Source organism: Diabrotica undecimpunctata, chromosome 6 (assembly GCF_040954645.1).
Source record: "Diabrotica undecimpunctata isolate CICGRU chromosome 6, icDiaUnde3, whole genome shotgun sequence".
Classification (NCBI taxonomy): Eukaryota; Metazoa; Arthropoda; class Insecta; order Coleoptera; family Chrysomelidae; genus Diabrotica; species Diabrotica undecimpunctata.
The window spans coordinates 53,611,567-53,630,457 of NC_092808.1; the positions used below are offsets into that span (position 1 = coordinate 53,611,567).

Genomic DNA, 18,891 nt, shown 5'->3' on the forward strand with positions numbered 1-18,891 from the left:
TAGAATCTTACAAGGTAGATAAGGTAGTTGTCGATACATTAAGCGAGACGTAAACTACAGAAGAACTGGTGACTAGAAAAGAAGGACTCATTGAGAATTTCAGGTATAAATTTCAAGACCAACTGGAATTAAGGCAGATCCGGTGCTACATGAATTTGTAGAAATTAGTAGATGTCAGTGACGGAACACGACGGAAAGGACGGAATTTTTTATTTTTAACAATTTGTCCAGCAGTGATTTAAATGAATATTGAACAAATATGGTCTTTAATTCGTACTGAATTTAATTATAGGTGTGACGTTTGTCATTAAGCATTATTTTATCTAAAATGTTTGGTTTTTACCTAAAATTTTTAAGCATGCCAATTTATTTTAATTTTTGTCTTAAATTTTGTAGTCATTTTAATCAATAAATGATGTCGTATACGTATGTAATCTCTACGAATACAAAATATTTACAATTTCCAAAAAAGAGCTGTAGCTGATACATACAGCTATGTAACTTAAATAATTGAAATTCATCCTAACAAAACTATGTATTTTGGGTTGCCAAACTCACAGGATATGACATAGAACACTAAAATTCTCTGGAAGCAAATCTAAGACACAACTTAGTAATACCATATAACCGATTTTACATACAACATATTATGTAAAAATGTTACATACAACAGGGTAATTCTGAACTAACGATTTTATTAACAATTTGGACTAAATTCATTAACAATTGTTATAAACCTACAGGGTAGAATACATTTTACTTCAACATATTGCGGTTTGCTACAATTACATAAATTTTTAACACAATTAATTATGCATACTATTGGCTGCAGTCACATGAAGATACACACATCTGATTACGTTGACGGTTTTGTTAAGACATGCGTTTTACAATACACAAGGTCTGATTGAAGAATACGTCTTCGGACCAGATATGATTTACGTTGTCATGAAGTGAATCTACTTAAAACTTTAAACATCCTATAAAATTAGCAGCAGTTATGTAATCTAATACCAATTTAATAATATTTAAAAGGTTTTCACCCTAATATTTAGTGGCTTTAAACATGTATACCTTGTAACTATTAAACCACATTTGCTTTCGACCTTGGTCAAAATTTAACTTTTCACGTTTTTCTTAATTAAAGTGGTTAGAGTTTTAAGTAGCAGAACACACGATGGAATATTTATTCCGAACACGTTCTGTGATTTAGCTCGAAAGATTTTTTTTTTTAATAAATATCTCTATTAAAAATAATATTTTACTAAATTTTGTCTATTTTTAGCATTGTTTATTTAATGAATATAAAAGCTATAATCGAAAGAGAGAATTTGAGCCAACATATATTCATTACGTATTTTTTAAACGGCCACGTAAATACCTTTACCGTGCTTTATATTTGCTTAAGGTAGAAATATATTTCATTTACTTCGCTAACCAGGTGGTTGATCTTCGCCGATAATTCTCTACGGCTAATAGTTCGGTATGAAGATATCAGATTTAAGATGCACGTGCTCATATGCATCATTTCCATATGTATATAAACCACACTCATAAAATAATATTTAGCATATATTATCAATAGAATTAATAAATTCAAAAACGAAGTTGATACGTTAGGTAATTTAGATTATTCAAACTGACACCGACGATCACAACTTCTTCTTTTGGAAACAGCCATTTGTTACGACACTGCATGAGGCTGTGTTGTGTTTGTATATTAGATTCTTTAGGATTAAGAAGTGTTTAAAAGCTGGGGCTGCCCACTCAAACGACACTAATTTATTTTATTGAGAGTGACCGGTTGCGCGGTGATAATTTTGGATTATTTATATAGTTCTTAAACAACTAGTTGGTCGTGATACTCATAAATTTCATACATAATAATAGCCGAATTGATAAATATTATCGCCGTGTATAATCAAATAAAAGTTTTCTATATATCTCAATTTAAATATATTGACGTTCAGAAGCACACACACCTTAGTTTAGACAAGATTTATTAATGCGCAAAATATATATCGCTTCATTAAACATAAATAGACATATTTTGATTTCAAGTTCTTCTTCCTGGTTTTGTTTCAGTTTGGTTCTTTTCTTTTTACTTTTTTTAAGATTTGATATTTTAGAACGCTTCCATCCTATGTGTGGTTATATCATAAAGCTATTTGATTGTACCACTCGTTTATATTTCACTTTAATCTTATGTTCTATTCTAGTTGTCATGTGTTTTTTTATAGAAAATATTTTAAGCTAGAATAGTCTTTGACGTCAATTAAACCAACCACAGAATTAGTATTCTAAAAATCAAGGGACATTTTTTTAATTTGAATATAATCAATGTACATGCGGCAACCGAAGGCAAGGAACAAGAACAAGAGAAACAATTTATTAAACAATTGAAATCTGCTTAAATTTAGCGCATCTAATGTCACCAATAAAAAATTAAGCTGTATAAATAACTTAACAACTTCAAGAGGTATGATGGTTGGTAGTACATACTTCCCCCACATAAAGATACCTAAGGTGACATAGAGATCGCCCGATGGACGTCCAGTTCATACCACTTTCTGGTAGGAACAAAACTAAATACAAGAATAATACGTGTAAAGGAAACGAGAGGTGTAAGAGTAATATAGGAGCAGCAGATCAATGGCCTTATACCTATCATGGATACAGAGCGCGAGCCCAAAATAAACCAGAAATGGAATACATGTAAAGAAATCGTTAAACATGCAGCAAATCATATGCCAAAGAACGAACGAGTTGCCTAAAAGCAGTAATTGGTTTAACTCCGCATGTGAGCAAACCACAATAAAAAGCTGGAAGCTTGGAACCTACTTTTTTATTACCAGAAATTTTGAAATGTGAAGGAATTCATACAAAGTTGACATTTATGTTCATAGTTTGCAGTTGGTTTAATACTGATTTAATAAGTAGTACAAGTGGATGGCTAAGATATAAGGTATTTAAGGCAGGTACAGAACTTATGTATATATATTTAGGGATTCTACAGTATTCACTGCCTTCCCTCGGTCAACCGTTTCCATCTCTCTCTGTTGTTCCATTCTCCATCGTTTAGGCCTCTCTTACTCATGGCGTCGTCTACTTCGTTCCTCCAGGATTTTCGGGGTCGTCCTCTTTTCCTCCTTCCTATGGGGCTCCATTCGGTTATTCTCTTTATCCATCTGCTGTCGCTAGTTCTTCTTACATGTCCATACCACTTTAATCTTTTTTGTTCTATATATGTTAGTATGTCTGTTTCTATTGATGTTCTTTGCTTTATTTCGTCATTACTTCTCCTCCTCCTACAGAACTTATGTAATCCGTAGTAATGACAGAGTTCTTGATACGAATTTATACCATAAAAGTTATTGTGCTGAGAATAGCAGTTAACTCGGCTGTGTAAATAGATGTTAATTTGGGGGTTTAATTAATAGAATTCTCCATCTAGTTTAAGAGACATCGGTAAATATAGGATTATGGTTACTATATGTCTTAAGTTCTTGGAGGTTATATTGATATTGTGCTTTGAGTTGGTTATCTGCTTTTTAGGTATGGAGAGTTTGCTATAGGGCGTGGAGCTGAAGAGAGTGGATAATATAAAGAAGTTGAAATCATTTGAGATGTGGTGCTATTGAAGGATTTTAAAAATACCATGGACTCAACGAGTTACAAACGCAGAAATGATAAGAAGGCTACAAAAGGATTGCGAGGTAAAGCACATCAAAACAAGAAAGCTGGAATATTTAGGCCACATTACCAAAGGTGCGAAATATGAAATATTAAGGCTCATACTGCAAGGTAAAATCAAGGGTAAAAGATCCATAGGAAGACGAAGAATTTCGTGGCTGAGAAACCTAAGAGAGTGATATAGTTGCAGCACAGTAGATCTTTTAGAGCAGCCACCAATAAGGTACGGATAGCTATAATGATAGCTAACCTTCGATAGGAGAAGGAACTATAAGAAGAAGTTTGCTATTGATAGTTGATTAATTTACGTAGTTGATAACTGGAGTCGTATGTTTTGCCTTGGGACACTTTTATTTTAACAACTTTTGTAATAATTATTATACTTTGATTATTATTTATTAGGTATTAGAAAAAATCTAGTCAAGAATCTACTAAATAATAATCTCTTAAACTCTCATTCTCCTATTAAACTTCAATAACTGCTTCAGTTTTCTAAGGCAGTTATTAATTGCCTTTCAACCACAATTCCAATAAAAATTTCATCTAAACCTCTCTGTTTAACCGGATACGATAAGTATCAGATAAATCACAATTTCTAAGACAAACCTTTAAAGACCTAATTACTAACAACAGTTTTGATGAAATTCTACACAAATACCTCTAAAGACCATTAAGCTGTTAGATGTGCTGTGATTTTAAATATCGACATAATAAATTTTTGTATTTACCCGCTCTTCAGCTGCATACATGCTGCTAAATTGTTTTCTATTGTTCAAGGCTAACTTATCGCCAGAAAATAAAAAAGTAGCAACACGTACTTACCCTTTAGCTTCTATATATTTTCTTAACAGTATGTATATTGCACATCATTTTGTTTAAGCGATTCAAATCTTTTTCCGTAATTTAATTTCAACGGAAGTGTCCATTAGCATGATTTGCATTCCTTCTCATGTGGGAATCCCTGCCCACGAACTCTTTTTTAAAACAAACTGCTTCTTCTAACATTAAGAGAGAAAATGTACAATTACATATAGATTAACAGTGGGATTTTAAAACTACAATTCAAAGGTCTTTGCAAGATCACTGGAGCAAAATCCCTTCCAAGTTTCGTGATATTCATCCCATCGTTGAAAAGTTTGAGCTTTGCCCCGTAACACCAAAAATCAAAATTTTAATTAATTGACTAAGAATAGGTCACACAAGACGAACTTATAAATATCTAGTGACTTCTCAAGATTTACCTTTATGTGCTAACTGGGGTGTTAGTATATCCATCAACCATATATATCAATTTTAAAACATTGTCAATTAATTCGATGAAACTAGGCTTTACCAGAAATCTAGAAAAAAAAAAAATTTACTGTTATATAAATTCGTTAGATATTAATGCATTGTTAGTAATATATTATTGTATTGTAATTCTACCTGTTTCAGTAACAAAAAACGTAAATTTCAATAAAAAAATTAGTATTTATATTTTCTCAGTAATCTTTTCTGTTGTTTCAGGCGGAGCCGGGGGATTACTACTAGACACAGGTTCTGGTCCCTCCTTCCTCCCCCTACCAGCACCAGTCCTAGAACAGGTGGCAGCTGGTAACTCCGAACCTGGAGTTACCACACTGAAGCTTCCGGATACTTTTCAGCGCCCTCACGACTATGCAGTACGCGATATCGATGTCGAAGTTTGTTTTGTTTGCAAGAAGTGCCGTTTAGCTTTCCCCGGTGAATCTCCCCTACTGACACACCAGCGGCAATGCTATAAAGGCAACCAAGAAAACAGAGGAGCCTTTCGGATAGTACAAACTGGATACGAATGTAAAACATGCAATAATGAAAGATTCAAATCTTTCTTAGATTTGAAAAAACATTGCGAAACCGAGTCACACCTTAAAGCCAGTACTTGTACTAATAATAAGATTGGTTCCTTACTACCTCCTCCCTCAGAGTCTCCACTAAGTCATGAAATGGAGGATGTTGTTAATCAGATTACTCTCCTGGCTGCGCGAGCGGCTCAAGAGTCGCCGCAGATTATTGATTCCAATTCAAATACGTTTTGTCAACCTTCTGATCCAAAAAGGAGGTTTTTGAATCCGAATGACGTTGCCCAACCCCTAACCACTGGGCATTAACCCATCCAGATGTTAAAATCAAAGTAGCTACTTTTACTTTACTTTGATAATCCTAAATTTCAAATTTAGTTCCTTATGCTTCTACAATTTAGATAAAATAACTTTGTGCAATAAGAGATTATTCGGTATGTTGTCTTATTTATGATATTAAAAGATGTTGCAAGTTGGACAACTTGGACTAAAAGATTTATTATTGACAATACCAGAACTGGTTAATTATTGTTGATCCCTTGTAGAGAATCGAAAAAAAAAATGATAATCTTTTTTCATTTTCTCTCATACATTAGATATACGAACTAATGCATAAATATATTTGCAACTCAAGACATACCGATTTTTCTCGATATTAGTTTAATTAGTCTTGTGAATAGGTATATTTTTACGGATGTTGTTTAGGAAGTACTAGTAAAGTGAAAGTACTATCTTTAAGTATACCTCCCGGAGATCATAATGTGATATCACTATCACCTTTGCCGGCACAGGAACTCCTTCCAAAAGCGGTATTAAACGAAAGAAAGAGTTTAAATAGAACTCCTCAGATCTGTACTTTAACTGTTAAAGTATATATTTCTCTTCAAGAAATTTTAGCTAGTTTAATAGCTATATTCACACAAACTCTTTCTTGGACATTTATACCGCATTTTATTATTCAAATCTGCCCGAAAGCAATCTCATTCACCTGTTTACAGCTGATGTACCATATATATTTTTAGAACTTACGTTAAAATTAGGTGTGTCAGTGTAGTTATGTATATGTTTGTATAGTTGAGTAGGTCGGATGATTCCTATGGCAACGTATAGTTACTATTAGTTGAAGAACTAACCAATAAACGTTTCCGTCAAACTTCTACGATTACTTCAGGCCTAACAGTTGCATTAGTATCAAGAAAACCTAAATAGATCACATTTAGTTGGTAATTCTGACTATCGTTGATTATTATGCCATCCCTGTATACTATTACACAATTAATCTTGCAATAACATTGCATATTTGGTATTGTTATAATATAAATTCCAAGAAGGTTCTAAAAGTAAGAAATTTTGGGATTTTGAATGGAAGATGGGATGGAAGGAAAAATATATAAATTATATGCAACAGAATATTTATACGGTCATTTTAAAAAATGCTAGAAATTAAACAAAAACCATAACAAACCGATAATTATAGTGAATTTGAAAGAAAAAAAGAGAGAGGAAAATAAAAAGACAAAATGTCTGGTTCAAAGAAGTTAAAGAAGCCAGGCATTATCTTAAAATTTTGTAACACACTAAAAATCGGTACATGTACAGCTTTACGTTGTCAATGTGATGGTTGGTTGTCATTGTTTTTAAAAAATTTGACGGAAAAGTATATTGGTATGTTCTTAGTTGAGGGCTTCTGCTGGCAGGTCTCCGGACAGTCCAAGCAGTTGCAAGTTCCTGACTTTCTGTGTATATCAAACTGCGACATAAAATGTTCCTAACGTTGTAGATACTGCATGCGGTACCCTTTTGAGGGTCCAGTGGGCCTTGCGCCCAGTAAAACAAGTTCCTATCGACCATGACCGCCAGTTCCTCAAAAAGACTCGCATCGGTCATGGTCGCTTTTTTATTCATTATTATTAAATTATTACAAAAAACTTTTATTATTATTACACTAATTATTAAAGTTGATAAAGCAAATGGTGTATTTATCATATTTATGTATATGTAACTGAATATATCAGCTGGTAAGAGTTAAGAGGACTAAATGCTTCAACCAACACCTCTATCCAGCAGTAAAAAAATTGGTTCCTACTAATAATAATCGATTACGGTGTTTTAAGTAATAATATAGTTATTATGTTTTACTCGTTGGTTTCCACCGGCATTGTACGTATATATAGTAGTAGATATATATTAAAAATTTAAAATATATTAGGTTTACGTATCCAAAATAACTCAAAAATGGGAAATACTTCGGTATGACCTGCCTCGCATAATAGTGAGTTTCTTTGGAACTATGTGTGATTGTTGACCTAGCGCTAACCATCTGTGAAGATCCACAGTTTACGTTTTCACTTTCTTTCTGCTCTAAAAATAACTAATACGTCATAATACTACTAGAATTCTTTCGAAAACAGTTGCATATTGAATCGTAAATTTTTTTATATATGGTAATCAAAAATAAACAAACAATTGTCTTTATATTTCTCACCTTATACATTCAAAAAATGTCACTACTATTTAATTAAAGTTCTTTTATCCACCGTTGTAAATCTTGGAAAGTGATTTTATGGTTTAAAAATTTCGTGCAAGATTTGTCTTTCGAGGTTAAACCAACTTCTACTCTCGAGTGTAATCAGTCGTCATTTAGGATTTCTATGTGATCTTCTCATCTTGTGAAAGATCTTTTTTTTAAAACCCTTACTGATGAGTTTCAGTTTAAGATAATTATTTACAATTCGTACAATACAAGCTTGTAATTTTTGCTTTTTTTGTATATATATATAAGATCTAAGTAACTGAATCTTGATTGGTTAGGATAGTTTGTAACTTTGAAGAAGTTGCCTTTCCTTGGTAGCACTGTAAAAGCTTTTAGTTATTAAAGGTTTTTATCGAGTTGATATCATTCTGATTAAAAATGAGGAGTGCTGCATGAAGGCTGATCATTTAAATTTATATATGAAAATACATAAAAACAGTTTTGTAAGAATTCTCTAGGTAGTATTTTGTCAGATATCAGTTATTTTATTAGCCAAAAGCTCCCCTGAATCCTATTCCAAAATTAATCTTAGACGAGGACGGTGCAAGTTCCTTTAAATTAAGCAAAGCTCATCATATTTATGTTATTAACTAAAAAGCTTGTGGCTAATACCTTCGCAATTTAAAATTTACAGCAACGATGGACAATTTCCGAACTGGAATTCCTTCGGTGGAATCAATTGGTAAGTGAACAATGTTTCTATTTTTAAAACTTGCATAATTTAAAATAAAGCAGGCAAATTAACAGCTACTTTACAGAAGTATGAAAGATTTTTAAAAGCACTATCTATAGCCAATTAAATAAATAAATCCTTCAAGATGTGTTTTTAAAACTACCGACCATAAAAATTTACTGTTTTTATAAACCAATGCAAGATCACTTTTGATACACAATACAAAGTGATTAGAGAAATAACTTACAATATCTTTTTATTATCATGCAAATCTAAATGCGCATTATAAATGTGAGCAAATATTTTTGATACACTAAAATTAATTCATAATTATAGGAAATCTAAATTTTCTGTCACATTTTCAGCGATATCACATTGCATTTATTGCAGTGTTTACATATCTATCTCTGATAAAATTCAATGCCAATATTTTTACCAGAATGACCATCAAACTGTCTTTTTCTAGTCTTTATAAATCCTCTTCCCTATGTCTTCTATAAATATGGGTGTGATCATCCTTACTTGTTTTCTTTATTTGGGTACTGTAAATAACACCCTAAACCGCTTTAATACAGGACTTTATTTAAAAACATATCTTCACAATTACTCTCTTATCTTCCCTTTATCTCACTGGAATGTTTTCTACTAATAACTAATTAACAATTATCAATATCTAAGGAAAATATCTCCTTTTTTGTTTTGTCATTTACAAGTCATGAAAATGGATAGAATTTTCACTGGGGCTAGACCTACGAGTATATTCAAGTTAAAGCCATTGTTTGTTTCTTAATTATCTGACCCAATACTGTTACCTCGATTCAAAATAACTTGACCACCATTTGTCAACGTATTTGATAGATAAATATTCTTTCACAAACAATAATTTAAGTATTAATGTTTTTTTTAGTCGAAGCCTGTATTTCAATTGTTTAAAGACTATTTTAAATGTTTAAGCATTTAAAGATTACCAAAAATTGAGTCCACAGGGTCTGTAGTATATAAAGTTGAATTTTTCGCTAACTCATTACTAATTTCTGTCACTACCATCAATATGAGTGACCGTGAACAGCCCATTATGATCCATAGTGTCTCATTGGAGTTTCTGTTCTCTATTTTTTGTACTGTGTGCTTACAGGCCACTACTCATACTTCCTTAAAACTTTGTCCTTTTTTCGATTTCATTTTTTCCGTTCTAGCTTGTCTCTCTCAAGGGAAAGCAAAGAAGTGTGGTTATGTCGTGGATGATGCTAACTGTAATGTCTATAGTTTATTGTGAACATTTATATCCACTCATTTTCATTACAATTCAGATATAATTACCTAACATTTATACACATAATAAATGTTCAGCCCAGAAAGCACATTTTAAAACATAATTTTCCAAATGTATGGTCCATAATAGAGACATTTTTATATATTTGCAGATTTACTTCAACAAGTCTGTAATCATGCGTATAGTTAGATCTGCATGATGCTATAAAAAGGCATTGCGGAAGAAAGATATTTCTCGAGATATTTTGAGTAGTGTACCTATATCAATAGAAAATGAAAATTTTTGCAGATAAACATTGTTTAGTACCAAAACAACGTATATGCAACATAAAAATATGTTTTAGTATGTTACGTATATGATTTTAAAATTATATTCCTACAGGACTACATTAATTACTTTCTGTAAAGGAAATATACTAAGATATATTCTCTCAGTGATTTTCTGGGAGAATGACAAAAAGAATTAAGTAATTAGTTACTATCAGAGGATCTTATTACAATAGAAATATGTTAAGGAAAGTAAAAGGATGAAGAAAAACTTAATATAGAAAATAATGGCAATTATATGTTTATCTGCAAGAACCGTTGTTAATTCGTGGACTTCGAGATGCTGTAACTGACGCAACCTAGCATCGCTAAGTGAATGTGACACGTGGGATTCCCCCACAGTCTGATGTATTACACGATTATTATTACTATTCATATTTACATTATTATTACTATTATTAACTATTACTATGTTTGAAGCAGTCGAGTGTATTTTGTTTAATAAATACTGCTGGACCTGATACGGTCCCTATTCGTGGTTCCTATTATACAATTCATATCGCAAATTAAATGAGGTGAGTGACAGCATAACTGTTGATTTTGTTTGATGTTCTTCGTTTCGGTTTAATTCATTTTACTTTTATATACCTCTATAATTATTAATAAACATTTCTAGAATCTCAAGTCGGCTCTCTAACAGGACAATACTCATCTAATTGTGCGTTATGCATAACATTAAACAAATTTAAGCCTGTACTAACTTTATGCATAAAACATTTGTCGGATAAAAGTATAGAACATAAATATGTAAACAAATTAAAATCGAAAAATATGAAAATAATGTGTATTAAATATGTTTATATTCCTTAGTTTTGTCTGACATATATCTAAATATTTACTATTCATACTTTCTATCTCTCTCATGTAACAATTTTATTAACATTGGTATTTTTGTAACTCTTTTATCCTATTTACAAAGATGTAACGATCAAATTTTAACCAACACTTTTCATCCTGCACTAATATTTATTTTGCTTTTGCATGAAATATTTTTTGATTTAATTTGGTGAGGAAACTAGCAAAAAGTTAACAGAACATATAGGTATAGAAATATTATGATAAATATATTGATAAATATATTTGGTATATATCCTAGTCCATTCCATTCAAGGAATACAGAAAAAAGTAGAAATTTGTTCTCAAAATTTTGGATAAGTAGAAGAGATTTTATCATTTTTCTTCTTTATGTACCATCTTCTCTAAGAAAGTGAGCAAGCATCATGACAATTCGCAATATCGATACCGGTGCTCTAAAGAGGTCAGCAGAAATGCAGTTAAACCAAGCTCCCAAATTGTTTAACCAGAAGATGCATCTTCTTCCACGACTTCTTCTAACCTGTGTTTTTCCTCTTGTTATTAAGTGCAGTAATTTATATCGCTCGTCCTTCATGACATGTCTCTAATATTGCAATTATGTAATTTTATTAGCATTTAAAAAATTTATTTTTTTTTCTCATTTTTGTCAATACCTTGACATTCGTGACTCTGTCTACCTAACTTATTCGTAATTCTTTATTTTATAGGTCAATAATTCCGAGGTTTCCAATCTGTCTGAAATGACTTAACCCATAAAATAATAAGGAGAACAGCATCTCAGAAGTCTTATCTTTAAAGCAATTGTAAGGTCCAGGCTACAGAATATATATTTTAGTTTTTTGAAAGCATTTCTTGCCTGTCCTATTCTTGCTGTAATGTCGTATATGCACTCATTATTATCATTAACTATTATTCTCAGATATTTACATTTTAAAGTTTTAAAGTTTTTTAATTGGTTTCCCATATATTGTTAGATTTTCTTGGGGCTTTCTTGATCTTTTCTAATAAATTGCGTCTTTGCTGTGTTTAGGAACAATCCATATTCTTGAGTGACTTTATTAGACTGTCAACCAATTGTTGTAAATCCTCCGCGATATTCCGCAATTAGAATAGTGTTGTCTGCGAACCGTATAATATTTATCGGTCGACCATTTACTTTTATTTTTGTGGTTATTTCTTTTTGTGCTTCCTAGATTATTTTCTTCTAATATATATTAAACAGAGCAGGAGACGGGACACAGCCCTGCGCGAAACTCGTCCCAATCTGTATTTCTTCTGAAAACATGTTACTCTCCTTCAACACAGCGATCTAATTACAATAGAGAGTGCTAATGATATTGATGTCTCCCATGTCTAAATTTTTCTTTGCGAGTACTTGTGTGTCGCTAACGTCCTGCTCAAATCATTTTGTGTATTGCTGTGTATTCTCTGATTAATCTTCTTCTTCGTATGTTAGGCCTTTAGGCCTGTTGTTTTCAGTCTGATTTAGCAGTACTTACGATGTTGACTGCTAGCTATCTCTCCATCTCTTAGGGGGCCTGCCTTAAGGTCTTTTACCTTCTGATTTTTGATTTCTTACTATTTGGGCAAATCTCTCTCTTCCCATTCTGTGAATCTGTTAGTTCCATTCTCGTCTTCTTTGGCGTCCCCATCTGACGATATCATGTACTTTACAGATATCTCTGATTTGTGTATTAGGATACACATGTCTCTGATAAATAATTTTTAAAAATATTATGGGCGCATGACTCCATAAAAATATTGTTCGGTGGTTGTGATATTCTTTTGCATCTGGCTTTTTTGGCAGTGTAGACTGTAGACATCGACCAATTTCTGCGAATGATTCCTGCACTGTATATCGTATTATATAAGTCGAAGTACATCAGAAATATAATAATAATAAAGAATGATGAAATAAAGGGGTGATTATAACTGACAGAAATGTTTAGTGCATTATTAATTTTTAATAACTTTGTTTTAAAAAGGAACAACTTCTTTGTTGATAAAATTAAATATCTCTAATAGTTTAAAAGATGTATATATATATATATATATATATATATATATATATATATATATATATATTACAGGATCCAACTTGTAAATAAAATACATTTTGAAGACAGCTATCGCCGTATTCACGTTCTCCTTCTCCTGGTACAAGGTATGCTCCTCCTCCAAACATCTCGATTCCATCGCTATTCTAATTCCTTCATTATATGATCGTCGAAGTCTACCTCCTTTTCTTCTTCCAGGGGGCTTTCATCTGTGGTGAAGTTTTTGGGACCATCGTTCGTCAGGCATTCTCAATAGGTGCCCAAACCATTTTAAACCTCTTCTGTCTATTCTGTCAATGACCTTTTCTGTAGCATTCCTGTTATTTCTTATAGATTCGTTAGTCTTCCTTTCAAGCCTTGATCTTCTAGCACTTCTTCTTAAATAATCCATTTCAACTGCCAACAATCTTTTCTTCAGGTCTGCATTAATTGCCCATACTTCAGGCCATAACAGAGAACTGATTCAACCATGGTTTGCCCTATTCTTTTTTTGTTCCTTTTGGAAATGTTGCGATCCCACCATTAAGGAGTTCAGACATCCTACAATTTTACGTCCCTGATTAATTCGGTGTTTAATTTCGGTTTCTCCCAAGCCGTTCTTATCAATGAGTGCACCTAAATATTTAAATTTTTCACTTGTTTGAATTCCACGTCCTCGTCTATCAACACTTTAAACCTTGCATCTGAATTGATAACTAAATATTCTGGCTTCTTCATGCTGACTTGTAACCCCGATTTTACATATTCTCTGTATAGACGCTTTATCATAAATTCTAGATCATAAGAATCTTGAGCTAGGACGACTTGGTCATCCGCAAAGTTCAGAGAGAACAGTACGCCATTTCTTATATGGATTCCCATTCCCTGGCATAGGTTTTTCCAATTTTGGAGGGCTGCCTCAATATATAAATTAAACAGTAATTGTAACATACTGCATCCTTGTCTCAGTCCTTTAGGTACTTTTATTGGCTCTGATAGTCAATTTCCGATTTTTAGGTAGGTAGTGTTATCCCTGTATACTTCTGTGATTATTCCTAAAAGGTATGGACTAATGCCGAGTTGCTGTAAAGCTTGCCACAATTCAAGTCTTGGAACTGTATCATAAAATTGTTAACCATATCTGTACGATACAGTTTAAAAGATACAATCATTTAAACAATTACATTGTTAATAACAAATTATCTGACTAGTTTTTATCCTAGTAGCCCTGACAAATCGAATCGACGCACCAAAAAAAAAAATAATAAAAAAACGTCAAGATACCGAGGGACATAAAAATGAATACTCAACACCTCCTAACTCCTAGACAATTCTATATCAAGGGAAAATTGACTTTTAACACACTGTGATGCTAATGTATATTGGCCTGATAAAATAAAACACCAACATTAACAAACTTGGCAGAAAGAAAAATATAAAATATTTTTGTTTTAAATTTTTCCAACTCAGTATATTTATTCACTAACTCCATCTATATTTGAACAAAAAGTGTAGAAATTCTGCAGATATTTTGCTAAAAATTGACTCCTATTTGTTTTATTTTACATTTAATATACTTTAGATTGAATTTACCTGCATGATATTTTATTTATTTACATCTCCTTTTTATAAAATGGTACTTATCCGTAGCACTTTTGTTTTATTTTGAATTTGTTTTACTGGTTTTTATTCCGCACGATATGTGTATATATTTTATTGTTATTTTTTATGCCCATTTTAGTTTGGACCCCCGGTGTTGTTATATTGGTTCTTACTTTTAAACAGCGTGCAGATATCTTACTTTGCATCAGCCATTGTTCTATTGTTATTAGTTTTATATTTTGAATACAGACTAGTAAACACAGATAATTATAAGTATAGTGCGACATAAATTAGCTAAATATAGTAAAAGATTAAGAATTGTTTAAAAATAAAACGCGTAATAATGTTTCTTGATTTTACAGGTTTTCAAGTTGTTCAGTATTCGGTGAAAGGAGTTGACTATTCGATGTTTATACTGGTGAAATGTATTTGAAGTCCAAAAACTAAAAAAAAAATGATTCGAACAAATTCTTCATCATTCTTGTAATAAAGTGTTAATAACTCATCATACAGTCTTTATTATTCAATATTATAACTTTAAGTTTTTAAATTTTAACATTTTTAGCTGTAGTTATGTTTCTTATTAAACTTAAAATTGAGCAGCAATCTTTTTCTATTTTAACCTATATTCATGTAGTCATTGACACATAATTCTCAGGAGGGAACACCTCCACTGATCTCTGTTGTGTGCTCTACTTACTCATTGCATTCTTGATGGTGTTCCGAGATGATCTACTTAAGCTTTTTGGAACCTACCTCTCTCCCTTTTCGTTTGTCTTGCCAGACCCAACGTTATTTACTTGTCATCTCCTCTGAAATTTCCAAAATTTCTCGCTTCCTGATGTTCTTTTAGGTCTTTTTGTATCGTATTTAGTAACGGACTTGGTCTCCAATATGTGATAAAAAACAAGCAAAATACAGTTATTGGATAGTTCAATCTCCAAGTACAGTGATTTCTCAGTTTGGTTTTCTTAACATAGATGTTATAACAGAGATATTATTAGTTGCTTCGGTCATAATTTTTGTTTTGTAGTTCATTTTAACATTCACACTTCCATTCACACACAATGAAGTCCCTTTATTTCAGTTAATTCAAATGAATTATTAGCTGTTAAAACAATATCATCACATCTTCCAGATATCTTTATATTATATACTCGTATGTATATATGTATATATATATATATATATATATGTATATTACAAAAAAAGCCTCTACAGGAAGGATCCACAAATATTGAATAGTTGTAAAATCTGTACCAGTAACTAACTTTGGATGATCTAATTTTCATGTTTGGCTCGTTTTTTATAAAACCTGTGTTTACTAGTTTATATGCCACTTGTTTATAGCCAGTAATATTTTTAATGAAAAGGAACATCTTTGTAAATATAACTCTAAACAACTTAGTATCTAAGTGTTAAAAACGATTTTGTAAATTATTTTAATTTTAGCATTTATCTTACAAATGTCTGTATAATTTTTTGCCACGCAAGACTTGACAAAACAGTGATTTAGTTTAAGTTTTATAACTTTAAATGATAAATAATTTATTTTTTGTGATGTACATATTTTTATTTAAAATTTTCATGGTGATTGTATGCTTGAGAGAGTGTGCTTGCTATTTTGCTATTTTAATAGGGGCGCTAAAACGTTTGACTTATTCTTCAATGATCCATAAAAAAATCTAGTACATATTTCACCATTTTGGTATTTTAGATTTATTAAAATATGCTAATTTTACAGATAATTGTAAAAGTTCCAAACATATATGCCTACAGATTTATTTAAAATTTCTTTATTCAAATATTAAAATGAAATTGAAATATATTTTTTTTATTTCCTGTATGATGGATTATTGTCAAGTAAACCTCAATTTAAAGGTCGCCCTTAACTATCATCTTGAGAATTGCTTTCCCTAGATTTGCCCGAATATTCTGCTCTTTAAACGGTTTTAAATTTATATATTTTTGAGTATATTCTCCTTTCTTTTTAATTTTACTACGGCAACTTAGTTTCGAATACATTTTAGCACTGCGATAACAAAGATCTCTGTCTATGTTCTAGTTCAAAAGAACCAAGCTTTTAAGAAAGCCTATTATTCCATTCGGAGATACATTTCTTCATGGTAAGGTTCTTAAAAGACCTGTTTTAGTTATTTTTGGAATTGCTTAACAATTCACCTTAAGTTGCAGTCAATATAATCGACTGTTACTCTATCCACTTTGCTCTATCCATTTTACAGAAATGATATCTCGGTAGAACTGTTTGTAGTTCCACGCTGTTACATCCTCACAAATCATAGATTTCAGAGTCTTTAGTGCAGTAAGACTCTTACAAATGATAGCTATTTCTATCTAAGACACTTTTTAGAGCTAGCCTTCACCTTCATCTATTATGTAGCAAAAAAAGAAGGTTTACCATTGTCTATATGGCTGCTGTAAAGTACTTTCTTATTTTATGCATTATTACTAAACAAAATATTCTTTGCACCTTTTTCAACTCTAATATTTCCATGGTCAGCACATATATGGATCAGAAAATCATAGATCATTTTATTTTTCAGACCACAAAAACCCAAGGCTAATTCCATTCATAAGTGAGAGTTAAACTCGTCAAAATGTTATCTAATACCATGTTCTTTCTGCTTTCTATCCTTCAATATTATTCTTATCTGAAAATCGTATCATTTTATCTTAAATCAAGATTTAATTTTCGATGTTCCTCAAGTCTAATCCCAATACATTCTAGTTTGTCAATATCAACATCATAGCTAAGGAAATCTTCTTCATTAGTTGCCAACTACACTACAAACATTTAAAATGTTTAACATTGTTGTAACAAACAGTGAGGTATAGCTTTGTTCGTTTTACGCCAGAACAGTGCAATAAAACGTTTTTTGACTGCGCTATACGTAAGTGTGTTCACGTAGTCAAAAAATGTTTTACACTGCACTGTTCTGATACGAATCATTTTATTGTATTCAGTATAATTTTTCGAAGAGAACTTTTAAGTATATGTGAAACATTGAATATGTCAAAATACAAATTGTAAACCGGAGTTTGCTATTTTTAGACTAATAGTTAAAAATTTTCATTAATATTTTAACAACAAATAAATGTCAAAATTTAAAATTTAAAAATATATTATAAAACACTTACAATCAAAACATTTTTCTGAAATAGAACTAAAGGCAAGTTTTATATTATTTTTGATTTGTTTATGGAAAACCGTTTGGAAAAACGTTCTGGAGCTCCCTATTTCACAGGCGTAAAATAATATACTGTTGTTTTATTAAGGCATTGTTTGACTATTTTTTTGTAAACAAAGATGGATTGTTATTTCTTTACTCTTCACGTCTACTGAAAAGGTATTGTTCCGTTATTTTTCAAAAGAATCAGATGAATATTAATAATAATATTTCCTAGGTAAATGTTTGTATCCTACGGCTTTAGCCGCTCTCATTTTGTGAGTGTATATGAAAGTCAAATAAACTAAATAGTTTATCATAATACTGTGTATTATTCATAAATCCAGCACCAGTCCCATCAACCTTGTCAGAGCGTTAATGCTTCTTATTTTTATTTGATATATGGAGTTACGTGTAATGGAATAATCTTTTGTTCGGAAAATTACAAAAAAATCAGTTTTCACACTATATTGATTTTCCTCAAGATCGACGGAAGGTATAAATGAGAAACTAGAAAAGTAACTACCATTCTTTTTAAATTACATCGCTTTTTCTTTTGTATACAATACGTCGTAAGAATTCCATAAATAAGTTTTAGTTTTTATTAATAAAAATGATTAAATAGAAACAAAATTAATTAATAAATGTAATAAAACGTGATAGACAAACTCTCACATGGTGTTCCTGAAAATAGTGCATTTCTTAAAGGTATAGGTAGAAGGCACCTTGTAGAGCAATTAAACCGTTTAATCAAAAAACGAAAGTATATTTTTGTATGCAAAAAGAAATCTGTCAACTACGTCCAGTACGAAAATCTAAATGTAGACAGTCACAACTTTAATAAACAGATATTTTGGAACAATTGTGTTCAGTGTCAACTCGAAAATGTTTTCTATTCGTGAGTAACATGATATGTTGATCATTTATGGAG

At 31.3% G+C, this 18,891-nt stretch overlaps 1 protein-coding gene across 4 annotated transcripts in view; it reads left to right on the forward strand.

Annotated features, from left to right (window-relative positions):
- LOC140443442 (zinc finger homeobox protein 3-like) overlaps positions 1-18,282 on the forward strand; it is a 929,042-nt gene extending 910,760 nt beyond the window's left edge. For all 4 annotated transcript variants that reach the window (XM_072534701.1, XM_072534702.1, XM_072534700.1 and 1 more), the window contains one exon: positions 5,200-18,282. In XM_072534701.1, coding sequence (XP_072390802.1) covers positions 5,200-5,223 — 24 coding nt within the window. In that variant the 3' untranslated portion in view covers positions 5,224-18,282. The remainder of the gene's footprint in view (positions 1-5,199) is intronic.
- The last annotated feature ends 609 nt before the right edge of the window (positions 18,283-18,891 follow it).